The sequence below is a fragment of the Hyperolius riggenbachi genome, chromosome 6, assembly GCF_040937935.1.
Source record: "Hyperolius riggenbachi isolate aHypRig1 chromosome 6, aHypRig1.pri, whole genome shotgun sequence".
Lineage (NCBI taxonomy): Eukaryota > Metazoa > Chordata > Amphibia > Anura > Hyperoliidae > Hyperolius > Hyperolius riggenbachi.
In genome coordinates this window covers 189,742,303-189,764,628 of record NC_090651.1, presented here as the reverse complement: position 1 = coordinate 189,764,628, position 22,326 = coordinate 189,742,303, and the positions used below count along the sequence as shown (strand labels likewise).

The 22,326-nt window shown below is 49.9% G+C and overlaps 1 protein-coding gene across 2 annotated transcripts in view; it reads left to right on the top strand.

Annotated features, from left to right (window-relative positions):
• GSG1 (germ cell associated 1) overlaps positions 1 to 22,326 on the top strand; it is a 987,297-nt gene that overhangs the window by 735,775 nt on the left and 229,196 nt on the right. For both annotated transcript variants that reach the window (XM_068240243.1, XM_068240244.1), the window contains exon 5: positions 18,797 to 18,908. In XM_068240243.1, coding sequence (XP_068096344.1) covers positions 18,797 to 18,908 — 112 coding nt within the window. The remainder of the gene's footprint in view (positions 1 to 18,796; positions 18,909 to 22,326) is intronic.

Below are 22,326 nucleotides of genomic sequence, written 5' to 3'. Positions count from 1 at the left end.
CGCCGACACTGAGGCCTGTTCTGGCAGCCAGTCCTCAGTGGCCTCCTCTGCTCCGTCTGCTGATTCCCGTGCCAGCAAAAAGGCACGCCAGAGCCTTTTGAGCGAGTCCTTCCAGGGGGTGGTTAGGGCTCTGCCTCCCAGCAGCCGTCGCGTGCGGCAGCTGAACGGCTTGCTGGCACGGGCCATGTGCTCCCAACTCCTGCCGTACACGCTCGTGCAGGAGGGGAGCGACATGCGGGCGCTGCTTGCTTGTGCAGCCCCAGACTGGCAGCTCCCCAGCAGACACTTCTTCGCCCGCAAGGCCATTCCTGCACTGCACCGCTTTGTGATGGCCAATGTGGAGCGAGGGCTGGAGCACGCGGTTGGTGAAAGGGTCCACGTCACCATGGACTCCTGGAGCAGCCGCTTCGGGACAGGCCGCTACCTGTCCTTCACTGTCCACTGGGTCAGCTTGGTGGAAGGGGGTGAGGATGGGAGAGCAGCAGCGGGCACAGCAGCAGCAGCAACACAGTGGGTGGTGCCACCCCGCAGGGTCAGGGGAACTGCAGCGGGTTCCTCCGATCCTCTGCCATCCTCCGCCACACCTGGCCAAACCCCCCGCCTCAGCAGCAGTGTGAAGGCCCGCCACTGCCAAGCGCTGCTGCACTTGGTCAGCCTTGGCAAGACCAAGCTGACGGCAGCCCACGTGTTGGCCAAACTCCAGGAGCAGGAGCGGATTTGGCTGACCCCCAGAGGCCTCAGAGTCGGAGAGGTGGTGTCCGACAATGGGGCCAATCTGGTTGCTGCCATAGACAGGGGAAACCTGACCCACATCCCCTGTCTTGCCCACGTGCTGAACCTGGTGGTGCAGAAGTTCCTGCGCACCTACCAGGGGATGGACGAGCTGCTGGAAACGGCAAGGAACGTTGTGCGTCACTTCCGGCGCTCGGCTGCAGCCTGTGCGAGCCTGGAAGACGTGCAAAAGGAGCTGGATCTGCCACGCCATCGGCTGATCATTGACGTTCCGACTCGCTGGAACTCCACCCTGGCGATGTTGGAGCGTCTGGTTGAACAGAAGCACGCTGTCAACCACTACCTTGCCCTGGCCACTGTTTCCGCAGCTCAGAGAAGGGACAAGACCAGCAACATCCCGTCCATCGTCCCCGATGATGACTGGAGGCACATGCAGCAGGTGTGCTTAGTGCTGGCTCCCTTCCTGCAGGCCACAAACATGGTGAGCAGGGACCATGCTATGGTCTGCGAGTGGGTGCCCCTGGTTTCTCTGCTGAACAGGGCACTCGATGCTTTGCTGGCACAGGGAGCGGCAGCCTTGGACCAGCAGGAGCGGCAAGCAGCTGCACAGTCCACCTCTGAGGGGGAGGAGGAGGAGGACTTGGTGGAGGTCCCTGACCTGGCTGCTGATGAGGGGGATCAGCGCAGTGCAGCTGAGTTGGTGCGGGGGTGGAGAGAGGATGAGGCAGCAGAGGAGGAGGATGAGGAGGACAGCACTGACGTCGATGTGCCAGCAGACGTGGCCCGCCTCTTCCCAATGGCAGCGCACATGCTGACGTGCCTGCGCAGGGACCCCAGGGTGATCCAGATGAAGCAGAGGGAGGACATCTGGATCAGCATGATGTTGGACCCACGCCTCAAGGGGAAGTTGAGCCAGTTCCTGCCGCCTGCAGGAGGAGACCCAGCGCAACAAATAAGGAGCTTGCAGCAGGCCCTTGTTGAGCGCTTGGAGGAAGCCTTCCCCCAGCCTTCCACCCCCACTGTCCAGCAGCCAGCACAGAGGCAGCAGCAGGTGCCTGCATCCAGCAGCAGCAAGCGCCCCACAGACCTGCAGTCTCTCAGCCACGAGCTCTACAGGACTGTAGAGGCTCCGGCAGCAGTGACTAGAGAGGAGATGCATGCAGCAGCATCCTCCTCCGGTCACAGCCAGCGCCTGACCCGCATGGTGGCTGACTACATGGGGTCCTACAGCGGGCTTGACAGCGATGCCCCTGTTGATCCCATGGAGTATTGGGTCAAGCGCATGGAGATCTGGAGCGAGCTGGCGCAGTACGCCCTGGAAGTGCTGTCCTGCCCCCCTTCCAGCGTGCTGTCCGAGCGCTGCTTCAGTGCAGCTGGTGGCGTGGTCACCGAGAAACGCTCACGTCTGTCTCACAAGTCTGTGGACAGACTGACGTTTCTCAAGATGAACCAGGCGTGGGTGGAAGGCGAGTTCCTGGCCCCTGTTGTCGGCGAGAGGGGGACATGAACTGGCTGCCGGAACTTAGTACCATCGTTAATGTGCCTTACCACCCTTTACCACCTCCTGGCTCCTGCTCACTAAGCCAGCCTGGTTCACTTTGACTATTACGTCGCCTGCAGCCACACATTTCACACCTACAGTGGGCTGCTGCTGTGTACTGCCCTTCTGCTGTCTGTCTGTGTTTCCCACTGCCAGGGTACACAGAATTACCGTCTGCTGCCACTCTGCCACCAGCTATTACGTCACAACAATAGCTGCTCACACTGCTCCTCCATTCCTCCTGCTGCTGCTGTCTGTCTGTGTTTCCCACTGCCAGGGTACACAGAATTACCTTCTGCTGCCACTCTGCCACCAGCTATTACGTCAAAACAATAGCTATATTGGTTGTAAAACCAAAACCAAAAAAAACCAATAAAAAAAAAAAAAGGTTTAATTTTTCTGAGGTGCCCGGGTTGAAAACTGTGTTGTCCCAGTTGTGTATTGGACACAATGTGGGCTGCACGACCGCTGTCTGGGACCTCCTGTTGTGTTTATTTACAGCCCTGGTATCACCGCTAGGTACCAGGGCTATTATGTCACGCTGCCTACCTGCTGCCACACTCACACTGCTCCTCCATTCCTCCTGCTGCTGCTGTCTGTCTGTGTTTCCCACTGCCAGGGTACACAGAATTACCGTCTGCTGCCACTCTGCCACCAGCTATTACGTCACAACAATAGCTGCTCACACTGCTCCTCCATTCCTCCTGCTGCTGCTGTCTGTCTGTGTTTCCCACTGCCAGGGTACACAGAATTACCTTCTGCTGCCACTCTGCCACCAGCTATTACGTCAAAACAATAGCTATATTGGTTGTAAAACCAAAACCAAAAAAAACCAATAAAAAAAAAAAAAGGTTTAATTTTTCTGAGGTGCCCGGGTTGAAAACTGTGTTGTCCCAGTTGTGTATTGGACACAATGTGGGCTGCACGACCGCTGTCTGGGACCTCCTGTTGTGTTTATTTACAGCCCTGGTATCACCGCTAGGTACCAGGGCTATTATGTCACGCTGCCTACCTGCTGCCACACTCACACTGCTCCTCCATTCCTCCTGCTGCTGCTGTCTGTCTGTGTTTCCCACTGCCAGGGTACACAGAATTACCGTCTGCTGCCACTCTGCCACCAGCTATTACGTCACAACAATAGCTGCTCACACTGCTCCTCCATTCCTCCTGCTGCTGCTGTCTGTCTGTGTTTCCCACTGCCAGGGTACACAGAATTACCTTCTGCTGCCACTCTGCCACCAGCTATTACGTCAAAACAATAGCTATATTGGTTGTAAAACCAAAACCAAAAAAAACCAATAAAAAAAAAAAAAGGTTTAATTTTTCTGAGGTGCCCGGGTTGAAAACTGTGTTGTCCCAGTTGTGTATTGGACACAATGTGGGCTGCACGACCGCTGTCTGGGACCTCCTGTTGTGTTTATTTACAGCCCTGGTATCACCGCTAGGTACCAGGGCTATTATGTCACGCTGCCTACCTGCTGCCACACTCACACTGCTCCTCCATTCCTCCTGCTGCTGCTGTCTGTCTGTGTTTCCCACTGCCAGGGTACACAGAATTACCGTCTGCTGCCACTCTGCCACCAGCTATTACGTCACAACAATAGCTGCTCACACTGCTCCTCCATTCCTCCTGCTGCTGCTGTCTGTCTGTGTTTCCCACTGCCAGGGTACACAGAATTACCTTCTGCTGCCACTCTGCCACCAGCTATTACGTCAAAACAATAGCTATATTGGTTGTAAAACCAAAACCAAAAAAAACCAATAAAAAAAAAAAAAGGTTTAATTTTTCTGAGGTGCCCGGGTTGAAAACTGTGTTGTCCCAGTTGTGTATTGGACACAATGTGGGCTGCACGACCGCTGTCTGGGACCTCCTGTTGTGTTTATTTACAGCCCTGGTATCACCGCTAGGTACCAGGGCTATTATGTCACGGCGAGCTGCCTGCCTCATTGACTGCCTGCTGCCACACACTCATCCTCCTCCTCCTGCTGCTGAATTTACCTCCTGCTGTCTTTGTGTTTCCACTGCCAGGGAGCACATACAATGGCGCTTCCAACATGCGTGCGCCCACCAGCTATTTGTTACGCTCAAAAATAGCTGCATTTCTTTAAAAAAAAATTTGAAAAGAGAAATACGTGAAGAAGAAGAAGAAGACGATATTGAAAAAGAAGGAGAAGGAGAAGATGAAGAAGAAGATGAAGAAGAAGATGAAGAAGAAGAAGATGAAGATGAAGAAGATGAAGATGAAGAAGAAGAAGAAGATGAAGAAGAAGAAGATGAAGAAGAAGATGAAGAAGATGAAGATGAAGAAGAAGAAGAAGATGATGAAGAAGATGAAGAAGAAGAAGAAGAAGATGAAGAAGAAGAAGATGAAGAAGAAGAAGATGAAGAAGAAGATGAAGAAGATGAAGAAGAAGATGAAGAAGATGAAGATGAAGAAGAAGAAGAAGATGATGAAGAAGATGAAGAAGAAGAAGAAGAAGATGAAGAAGATGAAGAAGAAGAAGAAGAAGATGAAGAAGAAGAAGAAGAAGATGAAGAAGATGAAGAAGATGAAGAAGATGAAGAAGAAGATGAAGATGAAGAAGATGAAGATGAAGAAGATGAAGATGAAGAAGATGAAGAAGATGAAGAAGAAGAAGAAGATGAAGAAGAAGAAGAAGAAGATGAAGAAGAAGATGAAGAAGATGAAGATGAAGAAGAAGAAGAAGATGATGAAGAAGAAGAAGAAGAAGAAGAAGAAGATCTAGAAGAAGATTAAGAAAGATAAAGAAGAAGAAGAACAAGTATATACAGTAACACTACACTACTGAACCAAATTAAGGACACAACTTCTCTTTCCACATTTTTTTTTAAAGGAACATCCCCACATAATCACTTGCTGTTGTTACTTGGAAAAAAAGATGTTTCTTGCATCATTCACCCTCAAAACAAGTGTTGGAAGCTATTTTGGGCCAATTCGAATAGTCAGCTCGAATAGTGAGCTCGAATACCGACTCGAATAGTGAGCTCGAAGTCCGAGGTCGAATCGAATAGTAAAAAATATTCGACTCGAATATTCGACTGACCTCGAATAATTTACTATTCGAATTCGACCAAATTCGAATTTTTAAAAGGGGTATTTGAGCACCACTGGCGAACAAGCCTTTTACCTAAAACTCAGTCCAGATAACTGAGGCCTACTTAAATTATAACAGCTCCAAGCTGGATTATACCCCCAATGTTTTTCTCCTACATGATACGGACACTGCTGTGAAAATGTACAAAAAATCTTGGACCATTCACCTCCTCAACGCAGCTAAGGCCTTGATGTGGGGATATATTGGGGTGCTGATGATATTGAGGATAATACAGGAACATATTTCTGTCCTTTTTCTGTCTACTGGGTAAAACCTCAGATGTGTATTGTGCTTGGGAGTATTTGGTCACCTGGCCAGAGTAAACTGAAGGCTAATGTGAGTCTGCATGTAGATGTAAATTAACTCTGCATTCATGGTCCAGCAGGGGGAAGCCACCTTTGTCTGCTTCTAATTAGGAAACACTTAATCAGACAGTTGCTTTGAAGCTTGGACAGGTGGTCGGACCCTTTCGTCTGAATCCTGTCTCAGATGTGTCACCTAGACTGGCAGAGCACACCAGCCTGAGCCAGGATTTTACATATGACAGCCTCAATCAAAAGGTCTTTGATGTGTGTGCGGAAATACACTTTTACATGTAAAAGTGAGATCTCTGGGAATTAAATTATGTCTGAAAAGTTAATCAAAACCAGTTCCCAGTGGCGGATCTAGAGGGGTGCAGGCATGGCTGGTGCCCTGGGCGCCCATGCTGCATGGGCACCATGCCTGCCCCAATGCCACCTCGACACTGCTGTCTGCTTCCCCTCCCTGTGGCGCCCCTGCACCCGCCGCCTGTCCCCGATCATCTTGTAATGGTTACATACTTCAGATTGCGGCAACTGCTGAGTTACAGCCCGCACACGCTACCCGTACTGAACTTTGGCCAAATGCGGAAGTGACGTCATTGACCTATGACGTCATTTCCGCATTTTGAATACATTGAGCACCGGTAGCGTGCACGGGCTGTAAACTCTCCAGTTTCCGCGATCTGAAGTATGTTGATATTACAAGATTATCGGGGACAGGCGGTGGGGACGGCACCAAGAGGCAGCATTGACGTGGTCGCCGTGATCTGAGGTCTATTTACATGAGAAGAGGCTCCGGGACAGGCTACGGGGGCGGCACCAGGAGGAGAACTAGCACTACCTGGCATGGATCGGTCGCTGCGATCTGAGGTCTGTAAGAGCACCCATCCACCCTCATGCACCCTGTCCCTGCACCCATCCACCCTCATGCACCCTGTCCCTGCACCCAGCCACCCTCATGCACCCTGTCCCTGCACCCAGCCACCCTCATGCACCCTGTCCCTGCACCTAGCCACCCTCATGCACCCTGTTCCTGCACCTAGCCATCCTCATGCACCCTGTCCCTGCACCCAGCCACCCTCATGCACCCTGTCCCTGCACCCATCCACCCTCATGCACCCTGTCCCTGCACCCATCCTCCCTCATGCACCCTGTCCCTGCACCCAGCCACCCTCATACACCCTGTCCCTGCACCCATCCACCCTCATGCATCCTGTCCCTGCACCCAGCCACCCTCATGCACCCTGTCCCTGCACCCAGCGACCCTCATGCACCCTGTCCCTGCCCCCATCCACCCTCATGCAACCTGTCCCTGCACCCAGCCACCAGCATGCACCTTGTCCCTGCACCCATCCACCATCATGCACCCTGTCCCTGCACCCAGCCACCCTCATGCACCCTGCCCCTGCACCCAGCCACCCTCATGCACCCTGCACCTAGCCATCCTCATGCACCCTGTACCTGCACCCAGCCACCAACATGCACCCTGTCCCTGCACCCATCCACCAGCATGCACTCTGTCCCTGCACCCATCCACCCTCATGCACCCTGTCCCTGCACCCAGCCACCAGCATGCACCCTGTCCCTGCGCCCAGCCACCAGCATGCACCCTGTCCCTGCACCCAGCCACCAGCCTGCTCCCTGTCCCTGCACCCAGCATGCACCCTGTCCCTACACCCAGCCTGCTTCCTGTCCCTGCACCCAGCTACCAGCCTGTACACTGCCCTATAACCAGCACCCTGCCCCAGCCATCAGCCTGCACACTGCCCTAGCCAGCACCTTTCCCCAGCCACCAGCCTGCACACTACCCTAACCAGCACCCTGACCCAATCTACCTACACCCTGCTCCAAACAGCACCTTGTTGCAATCTGCCACATCCTGCCCTTCTGCTCCAATTTTCCTCAATCAGCACCCTGCTGCAATATACCCCAACCAGCAATCTGCAGCCTGCCCTAACCTTCACCTACCCTCTGTTGCAGCCTGCCCTTGCTTGTACCTTGCTTCACCCTGCTGCAATCTGCATCAACCTGCACCCTGCCCCAGAAAGCACCCTGGCCTGCACCCAGGAAGCAATTGCGAGACCGCTATGGTTACCAAATATCTAGGGGCACATTTTGCTACCTAATACTGCTTTCTGTGGGCACATAGCTACCTAATTCTTTTATTTGGTGAACATGGCTGTTTAATTTATGTATCCAGGATGAACTTGGCTACTATCTGTCTGTTTAATCTGTTTATTGTGAGGCACCTGGCTACTTAATTATTTTATCTGGTTGACTGTTACAACTTTTTTTATTGGGCAGCATATGACTACTTGATGAATTATCTGATTGTGTGTGTGTGTTGGGGGGGCACAATTTCAGTGTGTGTGTGTGTTGGGGGGGGCGCAATTTCAGTGTTTGCCATAGGCGCCATGTTACCCAGATACGCCTCTGCCAGTTCCTCCCCTTCCCAAGGAAGTTGCAGCCTCCAGGCGTATATCCCAGTATAAAAAGCAGGGCCAGATGCCTAAAAATTATCTTCTCTTGGAGGTAGCGCATAGCTAGAGGGATCCCGAGCAAATCGGAACGCCGTTCTCCCACCAACCACGTTCTAACCTACGCGGTAACGTTATATCCCATTTTTATTTTATGCAAATATCCTTGTGTGTATCTTTGTAACTTTTATCCTTGTAATTTTTACTTGTTTTTTTGGTAAATCTTTTGTATATATTATTTTCTGCATTGTTTCATTTTTTTCCTGGAATATTAAATTGTTATTTAATAAGTTTGACTTCTGCTGTACTAAACTAACACTCATAGCCTAGAAGAGACTGAAGTGTAACTGTGTATAAGTCCATGCCTGATTTTACGTTTGAGCAACCCTACCGTATGAGATTGTAATTGCATTGTGTATATGGGGCACTTTTGTGCTCGACAGCAGAGTGGCTAACAGTATCGTTCAGAACGACTGTTAGTGGTTTTGCTGCACGACAGTGTAACTTGCATTACAAGTCAGTGCCTGATTGTGCCGTGTTAATGTACAACTGTGTGTGTGCGTGGCGTTCCCATATTCAGCCTAAAGCGCCAAACTGACCCGAATACGAAAACGCGGATTGCGCGCTGAGCACTCGACAGCCGAGTGGACGTGTCTAGCGACAGCTAGTGGTGGCAGTGAGAAGTGTTCTGAGGGGTCCCAGCCTTGTTTTAGCTTGACTAAGGCTGCTTCCCCTCTCCATCTGGTCAAACCCGCAGTCGGGAACCGTATACGAAGGCGTGCCGTGGGCCGGTTCTTGACATTATTGGCTGGCAGTGGTGGGAACGTTTGATACATTAGTACGCAGTTTATCTCTCTATTCTGAGTACTAAAGGCGGGAAGCTTGCTAGAAGCGACTAGCCTACAGAAGTCTACTCAGTGCAGATTCTATATACTTTGTTTTTCCCAAAGATACACATTTGGTATATTGCTTCCCCTCCCCCTTTTTCTTTTTATTTTGCAACATGATGGATCAGAAAGCATCCAGCTATGCAAGGCAAAGCAAAGAGATACTACTCAACCTGTGTGAGCACAAAGGCATCGAGACAGCGAGTGGCCAGACTAAGGAGCAGTTAGTTTGTGCCCTCGAGTAGTATGAGGCAGAGCAAGCCCGTGCTCCAACGCCAGCGGATGCAGCTCACGACACGCCAGAGGAGGAATCACTCCCGTCACAGAATGCGAGTGGAGACGATGTCCTGGACGATCCACCGAACAGGGAGATGCCATCTCTGGAAGCTGATCTACAGCTACTGAATTCGGCTGATCCTGAACTGCGCCTAAAGCTGATCCTACTGCACCGACAGGCAGAGGAGGGAAGAGCTGAACGACGACGCCAGGCCGAGAGTGAAAGACACCAGACCGAGAGGGAAAGACTCCAGGCAGAGAGGGCAAGTGCTGAGCGTCAACACCAGCTGGAGCTGGCTAAACTTCAGCAACAGAACCGGTCTGCTGGACCCGCAGAACGTGAAGGTGAGCGAGTCCACATAATCCCCCTGGATGAGTTCCCCGCTATGGACAAAGACTCTGACATAGACACTTTCCTACAGGGGTTTGAAAGGACTTGTCGTCAGTATGGGGTGCCCCGTGAGCAGTGGGCAAGATACCTCACACAAGGGCTGAGAGGCAAGGCCCTGGAGGCATTTGTGAGTCTCCCCCAGGAGGAAGAAACAGACTTTGAGGAAATTAAGAAAGCCATCACTGCGCGATACCCCCTCACACCAGAGGTGTATCACAAACGTTTCAGGACAGTGCAGCGAGGTCCTAATGACAGTTACCTAGATCATTCTTGCAACCTGCGCACTGCCTTCCAGCAGTAGGTAAAAGGACTGGCTGTTGAAACATTTGATGCCCTGCAAGAACTGATAATAAAAGACCAGTTCCTCCACACTTGTCCTGTTGAGGTCCGGCAGTTTGTACGGGACCGAGAGCCGAAGACCGTGGATGAGGCCGCGAAAGTCGCTGATGTCTACACATCCAATCGAGAATCTGATTTTCGGAGGACTACGGCGCCCAGCTGGAAGGGAGAAAAGACTGTGAGACCTTCTCCTCTGAGCACCCAGCAAAGCCAAGCACCACAGCCTCCTGGAGGTAAAACAGCCACAGTTGACACTCGGAAATGTTTTGCCTGTAACAAACCGGGTCATATCAGTGCTTCGTGCCCAGAAAAGAAGAAGAAGGAAGCCCCAAACTCTGGCGGGGCCCAAAATGCGGTGTGCCACCAGGAATGCAGGTAGCTATGCAGAGAATCTGCAACCTGTCACGGTGGGGGATACAGTTACCACCGGTCTGAGAGACACTGGAGCAGAGGTGACTCTAGTGCACCCCCAGCTTGGAATACATTCCTGGCAAGACTATGGCTGTCAAAGGAGTTGGGGGTGTCACCCCCGCCATACCCACCGCATTGGTCCACCTGCATTGGGGTGCCGGCAGCGGGATGAAAGAAGTGGGTGTAACGGATGCCACCCCCATGAACGTTTTGTTGGGTACTGACCTGGGACGGTTAGTGGCCCGTTATGAGCCTACTCCAAACTCCAGGGAGCCTGCATCCCCAGCAGAAGTTCAGGACTCTTGCAAGGTACTGTTTGATAACCCTGCGCAAGTGGGGAGTGCTGGTGAGGCCCCAGGGGCTACGGAGTGTGTACTAGGAGCCAGCCCTAGTGAGTCTCCAGTGCCCAGGCCTGGAGGGGGACACGTTGGTACCCTGAATACAGATAATGTTGATGTAATATGTGATGTGCTGCATAATGACATATGTACAGTGAACGCTCCGTCAGCTGCAGTGGTGACCCGCAGTGCTCACCGGGCTGCAGCAGACAAATTGTCCACTGAAGAGGCTGATGTCACTGGGTCGGGCTCTTCCACATCAGAGCCTGGCTCTGAGGACCCAGAGGCCTCTCAGTTTGCCACCTCCCTGGTGCCTATGGCCGACAGCACCGAGTTCTCCGAGGCTGTACGACTTGATAGCAGCCTGAGAGAGCTCAGGGGTCTGGGGGACAGGGCACCGGCTGAGGGCGACAAAGTGAGGGTGTACTGGGAGCAAGGCAGACTGTACAGAGAGGTTATTCCCTCTGAGCCGTCTGAAGTGGATGAGGCAGACCGGCAGTTGATCATTCCCCACAGGTACAGGGAGCAGCTATTAAGAATAGCACATTAAGTGCCCCTGGCTGGTCACTTGGGGGTCCGCAAGACCAAAGCCCGTCTTGCCCACAATTTTTATTGGCCCCACATGGGGACAGATATTGCCAATTTTTGCCGGTCGCATGTCAGCGGGTCAGCAAAGCAGGTGACACAGACAAAGCCCCACTGAGGCCCTTGCCCATCATAGAGGAGCCCTTCCAAAGGATTGCTGTTGACATCATTGGGCCTCTAGCAATACCCAGAAGCACAGGGAAACGTTTCATTCTCACAGTGGTAGATTATGCCACTCGCTACCCTGAAGCTGTAGTCCTGAGCTCCATACGGGCAGACAAGGTTGCAGACGCATTGATGCGCATTTTCTCACGGGTCGGTTTTCCCTGCGAAATGCTCACCGATCATGGCCCGCAATTCATGTCGCGCCTAATGGAATGCCTCTGTAAGCAAATGCAGGTAGAACACATCATGGCCAGCCCTTACCACCCCCAGACAAATGGGTTATGTGAGTGGTTCAATGGTACTCTGAAACAGATGCTAAGGGTGTTTGTTGAATCACAAGGGAGAGACTGGGAGCGTTACCTGCCCCACTTACTGTTTGCTTATCGTGCAGTGCCCCAGGCATCCACGGGGTTCTCGCCCTTTGAGCTCTTATATGGGAGAAGGGTACGCGGACCCCTCGATCTCATTTGAGAGGCCTGGGAGGGGCAGGATATGGGTCCCGGGGTATCCATAGTGGAATACGTTCTAAAGTTCTGGGAAAAGGTGGACACCCTGGTGGGGTTGGTGCGAGAGAATCTCACTCAAGCCCAGGCCACCCAGAAGCAGTGGTATGACCACGGGTCTAGGGAGAGAGTTTATGAGGTAGGTCGCAAGATGTGGGTCCTAAACCCGATGCGACAGAATAAGCTGCAGGCCACTTGGGATGGGCCCTATACCATACATAGGAAGATTAGTGATGTGACATATGTGGTAGCGCTGGATGACCGAGGTAAGCAGCTGAAAACGTACCATGTCAATATGTTAAAGGAACATCATGATAGAACCGCTTGCGCTCTCCCTGTCTGCAGTTTACTACCGGACGGTGAAACAGAGGCCCTGGTTGACAACCTGGCCTCTACCCAGGAAACCGACTCTGTCACCGAGGTACAGATCAACCCGGAGTTGACAGCAGAGCAGCAGGCTGGGCTATCTGAGGTGCTGCCCCCTTACCGTGGTACCTTTACAGCTCGCCCTGGCCTGACCAGCCTGGCTGTACACCATGTTGACACCGGAAATAACAAGCCGGTTAGACAGTCAGCATATAGAGTCTCCCCTGAGGTTCAGGCCAACATCAGCAAGGAGATTGAGGAAATGCTGTCACTAGGGGTGATCCAATGGTCGCACAGCGCATGGGCATCACCTGTAAAGCTAGTACCCAAACGGGACCAGACCACTCGGTTCTGTGTAGATTATTGAAAACTAAATTTGATAACTGCTTCAGATGCTTACCAAATGCCGAGGGTTGATGAATTGTTAGATAAGCTAGCTGGCGCGCAATATCTAACAATCATGGATTTGAGTCGGGGATACTGGCAGGTCCCTCTAACAGCTGAGGCATGGGAAAGGTCTGCCTTTATCACCCCCTCAGGTCTGTTTGAATTTAATGTAATGCCTTTTGGAATGTAAAACACCCCAGCCACCTTCCAAAGGGTTGTAAATGGTCTCCTGGAAGAGTTGGAACACTGCGCTGTCGCTTACCTAGATGACATTGCCGTGTTTAGCGCCAACTGGAAAGACCACTTAGCGCAGCTGTCACAGGTTCTGGGACGCATCACTGCAGCAGGGCTAGCAGTCAAGCCTAGCAAGTGTCAGATGGGTATGAAACAGGTACAGTACCTGGGACACGTGGTGGGGGGGGGGGAGAGCTTCGTTCAGATACTGGGAAGGTAGATGCCATTGTGTCCTGGCCCACCCCCCAAACGAAGTAACAGATTCAGTCCTTCTTAGGAACTGCTGGGTACTATAGAAAGTTTACCCCAAACACAGTGCCCTCGGCAAGCCATTGACAGATCTCACAAAAAAGAAGCTGCCCAAGCAGATTCTCTGGATGCCAGAATGTGAGCAGTCATTCACAGCTCTGAAGAGGGCCCTAGCCAGCCCTCTCGTGTTGCAAGCGCCCGACTTCAGCCGACGGTTTGTAGTCCAGACGGACGCCTCAGCCTTTGGCCTAGGTGCTGTGTTAAGCCAGGTAAACTAAACTGGGGAAGAACATCCAATTCTGTATTTAAGTCGGAAGCTGCTACCCCGGGAGGTAGCCTACGCCACCGTAGAGAAGGAGTGCTTGGCAATTGTATGGGCCCTACAAAAGCTGCAGCACTATCTCTACGGTCGCGTATTCACGGTCGTCACCGACCACAACCCTCTTAGTTAGTTACATCGGGTTTCTGGTGACAATGGCAAATTGCTGAGATGGAGCTTAGTTCTCCAACAAAATAGCTTCACTATTCAACATAGGAAGGGGAGCAATCATGGGAATGCTGATGGGCTGTCCCGTCAAGCAGAACCCACGTTGTAGGTGCAGGCAGGATGATCTGGGAAGGTCATCTGCCCGGCGCCAATTTGACGGCGGAGGTGTGGGGATATATTGGGGTGCTGATGATGTTGAGGATAATACAGGAACATATTTCTGTCCTTTTTCTGTCTACTGGGTAAAACTTCAGATGTGTATTGTGCTTGGGAGTAATTGGTCACCTGGCCAGAGTAAACTGAAGGCTAATGTGAGTCTGCATGTAGATGTAAATTAACTCTGCATTCATGGTCCAGCAGGGCGAAGCCACCTTTGTCTGCTTCTAATTAGGAAACACTTAATCAGGCAGTTGCTTTGAAGCTTGGACAGGTGGTCGGACCCTTTCGTCTGAATCCTGTCTCAGATGTGTCACCTAGACTGGCAGACCACACCAACCTGAGCCAGGATTTTACATATGACAGCCTCAAAAGGTCTTTGATGTGTGTGCGGAAATACACTTTTACATGTAAAAGTAAGATCTCTGGGAATTAAATTATGTCTGAAAAGTTAATTAAAACCAGTTCCTCCCCTTCCCAAAGACGTTGCAGCCTCCAGACGTATATCCCAGTATAAAAAGCAGGGCCAGATGCCTAAAAATTATCTTCTCTTGGAGGTAGCGCATAGCTAGAGGGATCCCGAGCAAATCGGAACGCCGTTCTCCCGCCAACCACGTTCTAACCTACGCGGTAACGTTATATCCCATTTTTATTTTATGCAAATATCCTTGTGTGTATCTTTGTAACTTTTATCCTTGTAATTTTTACTTGTTTTTTTTGTAAATCTTTTGTATATATTATTTTCTGCATTGTTCCATTTTTTTCCTGGAATATTAAATTGTTATTTAATAAGTTTGACTTCTGCTGTACTAAACTAACACTCATAGCCTAGAAGAGACTGAAGTGTAATTGTGTATAAGTCCATGCCTGATTTTACGTTTGAGCAACCCTACTGTATGAGATTGTAATTGCATTGTGTGTATGGGGCACTTTTGCGCTCGACAGCAGTGTGGCTAACCGTATCGTTCGTTCGGAATGACTGTTAGTGGTTTTGCTGCACGACAGTGTAACTTGCATTACAAGTCAGTGCCTGATTGTGCCGTGTTACTGTACAAGTGTGTGTGTGTGTGTGCGTGGCGTTCCCGTATTCGGCCAAAAGCGCCAAACTGACCCGAATACGAAAACGCGGATTGCACACTGAGCACTCAACAGCCGAGTGGACGTGTCTAGCGACAGCTAGTGGTGGCAGTGAGAAGTGTTCTGAGGGGTCCCAGCCTTGTTTTAGCTTGACTAAGGCTGCTTCCCCTCTCCATCTGGTCAAACCCGCAGTCGGGAACCGTAAACGCAGGCATGCCGCGGGCCGGTTCTTGACACTTGATACCCTTAAATTGGAAATCTCCTAATCCACCTTCTGTTAAGGCTTGGATACAGAGGGTTGATGTGGTTGAAATAATGGAGAGGATGATCCTCATGTCTCAAGATCGTTCAGAGCAATATACTATCACATGGTCAGTCTGGACAGTATTCCAGTGCTCTGCTGAATATAAGAATCTGACCTCCTGATTTCTGCTCCTTACCTGGCCTACTTTTCTCTCCTTCTTTCTTTCTTATCTATATGGCACATGGGATTGTATTGACACACTAAAGTGTTATTACACATGTTATCTTCTGTAGGTAAAGTGTTAGACCAGACACTGGGTGATTTCTTATCTGTGATGGATAATCATTTTTATATGTCCATATATATGTAAGTGTCTGAATATTTTCTACAATTTGGTATTGTAATGATCCGCTCAGCTGTCTGCACAGACAGACATCTGTTTGACCATTCCTTAAGTCTAAAGGCTGCAGGTCTCTGGAAAAGAGACCTGTCTTTGCTTTGCAAGTTTCAGACCTGCTCTGCTGCTGAGGAATTTGCATATATTTGTTATGCAGATTGCCTAGCTGCCTCCTTTGAAAGCTGGCAGTATAAATACCATGTTCTCCCAGAATCCTTTGCTGGTCATAATGGTTTGTTACTGCTAAACACTCCTAGAGTGTCAGCCTTGCCTGTTTGTTAAAGATTATCTTAGAGTAATTCTTGGGACTGTACTAGGCATTTCCTCTAGTGCAGTCGGATTGTATTATCTGTTTTGCCTGTACAGTCTTTCTGTCTCAATTGCCTTGTCGCCAGCGGTGGTCGTCAGGGAATCGTTCTGTCTGTCTGGGGGTGCTAACCAGAGCAGCGGTTGCTACTGGTAGCCCCCTCTGTTCATCTGTCTGGATTGCACACGCCCTAGTGGTAGTGGCATTGCCTCCTTCTGTATTCTGCCTTTGGAGTGCTAACCAGAGCAGTGGTTGCTACTGGTAGCCCCTTCTGTTTATCTGTCTGGATCACACTTGCCCTAGTGGTAGTGGCAGTGTCTCCTTGTGTATCTCTGCCTTAGGGGTGCTAGCCAGAGCAGCGGTTGCTACTGGCAGCCCCACCTGTTTGTCTGCCTGTCTTGTCTGATACGAACGCTTGCTGTAGGCTCGGTGAGGTAACCGTTTAGCAAGCGTTCGCATTACATAGTTACATAGTTACATAGTTATTTTGGTTGAAAAAAAGACATACGTCCATCGAGTTCAACCAATACAAAGTACAACACCAGCCTGCTCCCTCACATATCCCTGTTGATCCAGAGGAAGGCGAAAAAAGGCGTTCTCTATTTTGTGTTTGTCTGTCATTGGTTAGTTAGGGTGGCACGCTTATCACTGGGTGCCTAACGCGTGGTGATCGTGCAGAAACGCGTTCGCTGTTGCGAATGAGAGCGGTGTTCCCGTTTAGCTAGCGTTTGTTATTTTCTTTATCTTCTCATTGTTGTTTGCTGTGCCTTTGCTACTCTCGTGCTATGTTCTGTTCTGCCTTCTGTCACTTCTGGCAATCGCATCTCTTGCGATTGCGTTCTCGCTTCGTTTCTGCGAATGTGTGTTCGCCGTCGCTGGGTGGCGACTAGATTGGGGAACACACATTCAGTCTGTCTCTGTGCTCTCTCTTTTGGAGGGCTATCGTGCCCTACTTTGCCTTTATCTGTACAATTCCCAGCTGGCATCTGTGGCCGTGCAGAGGCTGTGCTCGTCTGCACTCCACAGCTCCATCTGCTGGTGGGAATTGCTCTCTACCGGTGCATTGCACCTAACCTGGGTACTATCTAATTACACGCTTGGGGAGAATTTCCGCTGTGTCAGCACGCATCTTGTGCGCTGACCACGGAAATAGAAACCCGCAATCGTTACAGGTATCTTTGTACTTTGCTCTTTCAGCACCTTATCATAACACTAGATTGTAAATATTTGTTACTGATTACTACAATGATTCCATAGATACACTGTATCTATTCTTTATATCTGTTTTGTATCAATAAACTTTGATAGTGAAAAAAATGATGTGGAATGCATTGCCACAGGAAGTAGTTATGGCAAATTCTATACCTGCATTTAAAGGGGGCTTAGATGCTTTCCCTGCGTTGAAAGACATCCAAGGCTACAATTACTAGGTAATGCCCAGTGATGTTGATCAAGGGATTTTATCTGACACCCATCTGGAGTCGGGAAGGAATTTTTTCCCTTTTGGAGCTAATTGGACCATGCCTTGTAAGGATTTTTCGCCTTCCTCTGGATCAACAGGGATATGTGAAGGAGCAGGCTGGTGTTGTACTTTGTTCTCTGGTTAAACTAGATGGACATACGTTTTTTCAACGCAAATAACTATGTAATTATGTTACAGTATCAGGGGTGTTATAGGATCCTGAAAGATCTGGGCACCTCTGGACTGCGTGCACCGTGATGTAAGTAGGCATAGCCAGCAATATTATGTTAATAGGCAATGCCCCCTAAACATAAGTAGGCTGAGTTACCTGGTTTCCATGCCATACTGACTTAAAGGTACCTCGTTTTGCTTTGCTGGCTTGCTGCTGGGCTGTGTGGCCTGATCCTGGGCTGGCTGGCCTGATGCCAGGTTAGCCAGTAGTCCCTCTATCCCCACACGGTATTTTCTGATAGATTAGTGCCCCCCTCCCCACACAGTAATCCCTGGTAGCTGAGTCCCCCCCCCCATCCCCAAACTATATTCCCTGGAAGCCTAGTGGTCTCCCCATCCCCATGCAATATTCTTTAATAGTCTAGTGGCCCCCATCCCCTACCATATTCCCTGGTAGCCTTGTGGTTCCTTTATCCACCACAAGTGATCCCTGGTAGTATTCCCTGGTCATCTAGTGGTTCCCCATAACCTCAAAGTCCCTCATAGTCAATGCATAGATCTGGGAATCCAGCTCAAAATATTTTACACCCTATGATGTGCCTCAACAACGCTGTAAAAATTTACATGAACCCACACTAACTTGTCTGTCCCTGAACAACATGTCAGCTCAGCTGTCCCTACACTACACATGAACAAACTGTTTATTTCCAGCTCAGTTTTTATTTATTTATTTATTTTTAGAAGAGGTCTGGCTTATAGTGAAGCCCCATTATTGGCTATTTCAAACCAGTTTGGAGGTCATGCGGGACACTATGGGACAAAGGTTTGCCATAGCGACTCTGCATAATAGTCTGTGCAATGTGCAAAACTGAATGCAAATATTATGTAATTTATAACATATCCATGGTATTTCATCTTTCTTATGTTTAAATGATTCTAACATGTTAATGGGGTGCACCAAAAAATAAAGCATTCAAAGCTTCTTCTGCAACTATAAACTAATGTCAAGCAGCTAAAGCTATTTATATTCTTCAATGATGAGAATTTGCTACAGTGAGCTAAGATTCATACTGATGGGATGGTTTGTGCAAAACCACATGATTATGTTAGAAAATGAAACATTTTTCTATGATCTTTAAAAGACTGAAGCTAATCAGTATGTTCATAACATAGATATTGTTATATTTTGCCAACAGGACTTCTTGGGATGGTGGCACACATGATGTACACTCAGGTTTTTCAAGCCACAGTTAGTCTTGGACCAGAAGATTGGAGACCACATTCTTGGGACTATGGTTGGGCCTTTTAGTAAGTTTCTAAATTATACATTTAGCAAATATATAAAATTAGCTGAAGACCTAGCATTGCTTGGGTATATTTTTTGGTTGCATTTGGAACCAGCTACTATTTCTAATCTTGACACACAGTCACTGAATGACCAAGTTTGTGAACTTTGGGGTCGTTGGCATCAGTAATGTGAGAATGGAAGCAGTTTCAATTCTCCCATTGAAATTGAGCAAAAAATCTGATTGGCTGTTTGCTAGAGATGGCCCAAACGGTTCGCCGGCGAACTTCGGTGGTTCGCGATCGCGGAGAACCGCAAACTTTTTTGGAAGTTCGGTCTGCTCCTATACTACATCATTAGGGTCAATTTTGACCCTCTACATCACAGTCAGCAGGCACATTGTAGCCAATCAGGCTACACTCCCTCCTGGAGCCCCACCCCCCCTATAAAAGGCAGGCAGCGTCAGGCACTCACTCATGTGCCTGCAGTAATTAGGGACGGGAGAGCTGCTGCAGAGAGAACTATAGGGAAAGCTTAGTTAGGCTTTTGTAGGCTTGTTAGCTTGCTCCTTGCTGATTCTTATTGCTAAAAAAAGCACCCCTCAACAGCTCTTTTGATTGCTAATCTTGTTCTTGTGATCTATTTTTTTGTGTGTGTGTGGCCCACTTGCATTATATACAGCCCTGTCAGTCAGTCGCAGCTGGCCTTTGGCCCCTTAATGGTAATTCCTACTGTGCCACTGCCAGGCCCAGCACATTCAATGCGTGACTACCTGTGTGTGTGACAGGCAGTTGCACATTTGTAATCCCAATCACTGCACCTGTTAACTGTTCAGTGCACCTATCTACCTACCTGCATGAGCGCACGCATTGTTAATACCACCAGTCATTGCACCTGTTCACGGTACCTGTTTGTGTGTGTGACAGGCAGCTGCACATTTGTAATACAAATCACTGCACCTGTTCACTGTTCAGTGCACCTACCTATCTACGTGAGTGCACGCATTGTTAATACCACCAGTCATTGCACCTGTTCACGGTACCTGTGTGTGTGTGTGACAGGCAGCTGCACATTTGTAATACTAATCACTGCAGTGCATACCTGTAACCTGTTCAGTGCACTTATGTGACCGCAGGCAGTGTAATATACCACCAGTCACTGCACCTGTTCACGGTACCTGTGTGTGACAGCTGCACATTTGTAATACAAATCTCTGCATCTCTGTTCACTGCACCTGGGTGACCGTATGCTGTTTAGTATACCAGTCCGTGCATATCTGTTAACTGCACCTGTGTGACAGCTGCACATTGTATTGTAATACCAGTCACTGCATATCTTTCACTGCACCTGTGTGACTGCACATTGTATTAGTCAAGTCAGTGCATACCTTTCACTTCATCCCCCCCCCGATATGGACAAAACAACAGGCAGAGGCAGACCCAGAGGCAAGCCACCCGGCAGGTCTGTTCGAGGTCGTGCTGACATGATTTTGTGCGGCCCTAAAACAAAGTGCAGTGCTCAGAAGAAGGCACGTCCCATCAACTCCCAAGATTGTCAAGATGTGGTTGACTATGTAACACAGAACACCTCATCTTCCGCAGCCACCAGCGCTACTCCAAGTGCCACATCCGCTACATTTGACACTTCGTAGGAGTTATTTGGTGGGAAAATCACTGATTCACAGCCATTATTGTTACAACAAGATGAAGGCACTAAGCAAGTTACACCACCTCATATGTCCGAGTTAGGCACTATGGACGTAACGTGTGAGGAGGAGGAGGATGAAGTAGCTGCTGTTGGTACAGTTTTGGAGGTGTTTGATATAAGCAAAGCTGGGTGAGGATGATTATGATGATATGGATGCCATGTGGGATCCTAAGAGACAAGATGACAAAGGGGACAGTTCAGAGGGGGAGTCAGAGAGGAGTAGGAGGAGACGAGTTGCTGAAAGAAGCAGGGGGAGCTTGTCATAAGAAACAGCTGGTGGCAGTGCCCGGCGCCATGTATCGCCACCTATGGACAGTCAGCCAACATTCCCTTCAACGTCAGCTGCTGACGCCACCATAGTGCCCACACCCTAGGGTGGCTCAGCGGTGTGGACATTTTTTAGTGTGTATGCCAAAGATCAGAGCAATGCCATCTGTACTCTCTGCTACCAAAAATTGAGCCGTGGAAAGGCCAACACTCACGTAGGGACAACTGCCTTACGAAGAAGAGGCACAAACAGAAAAGGCACAAACTGCAATGGGAAGACCATCTGAGCAAGAGCAGCACACAAAAGCAAAGCCACCCTCCTTCTCCTCTTCCTCCTTCAGGTGCATCATCTTCTTCAGCCGCGTTCTCCCTTGCACCTTCACAATCACAGCCAACCTCCTCCACTCCGCCTCTCACCTTGAGCAGCTCCTGCTCCTCTGCCCACAGCAGCAGCCAGGTGTCAGAGGAAAATCTTTGAGCGGAAGAAGCCAATGTCTGCGAGTCACCCCCTTGCCCGGCGTCTGACAGCTGGCGTGGTGGAACTGTTATCCCGCCAGTTGTTACAATACCAGCTGGTGAACTCTGAGGCCTTCTGAAAATTTGTGGCGATTGGGACACCGCAGTGGAAGATACCAGGCCACCATTATTTATCTAAAAAGGCGATACCCAAACTGTACCGGGAAGTAGAAAGGCAAGTGGTGTCATCTCTGGCACACAGTGTTGCGGATTCCTGATCTGCCAAGCACGGTCAGGGCAGGTACATTACTTACACAGCCCATTGGGTCAACCTGGTGACTGCTGGCAAGCAGGGAGTACGTGGCTGTGCAGCAGACCAACTTGTGACACCTCCACGGTTTGCAGGCAGACTTGCTGCCACCTCCTCTCCTTCTCCTCCTACTCCTCCTGCTACATCCTCTTCGCTGTCACCCTCCTCCTCCTTGGCTGAGTGGCAGTTCAACTCTACTGGTGCTATGATCTCCTCTCCAGCTACACAGCCCCAGCTCCCCAGGGCCTATGCTGCATGCCAGGTATGACGGTTTAACGCCATCTTAGACATGTCTTGCCTCAAAGTGGAGAGTCACACTGGAGCAGCTCTTTTGGCTTTAGTGGGTAGTGGGTGTCAGGACACCTTCTGAAAAAGGACACAGGGAACAAAAACGGGGAGCCCAATGGTGCAGTACGTCAATACAATCGGGTAATTGTAGTAAGTGAAAATCTACTCACAGGTGGGTTGCAGAGGGGCAACCGACTGCAGGAAGCAGGTGGAGACAATAAACCAGACTCCACTCGGAGAGGTCACCGAGGACCTGGATGTGGTCGCACTCCTTGGGTAAAAGAAAGGGGACAGGTGTCCACCGTGGTGTACACCACGCGTGGTCTGTCTCCACCCCTTAAACGGGACACGTATGGGGGTACAAGATGCACTAGACAATTGTAAAGAGGCGCCCTAATCGTAGATAAAAGCAT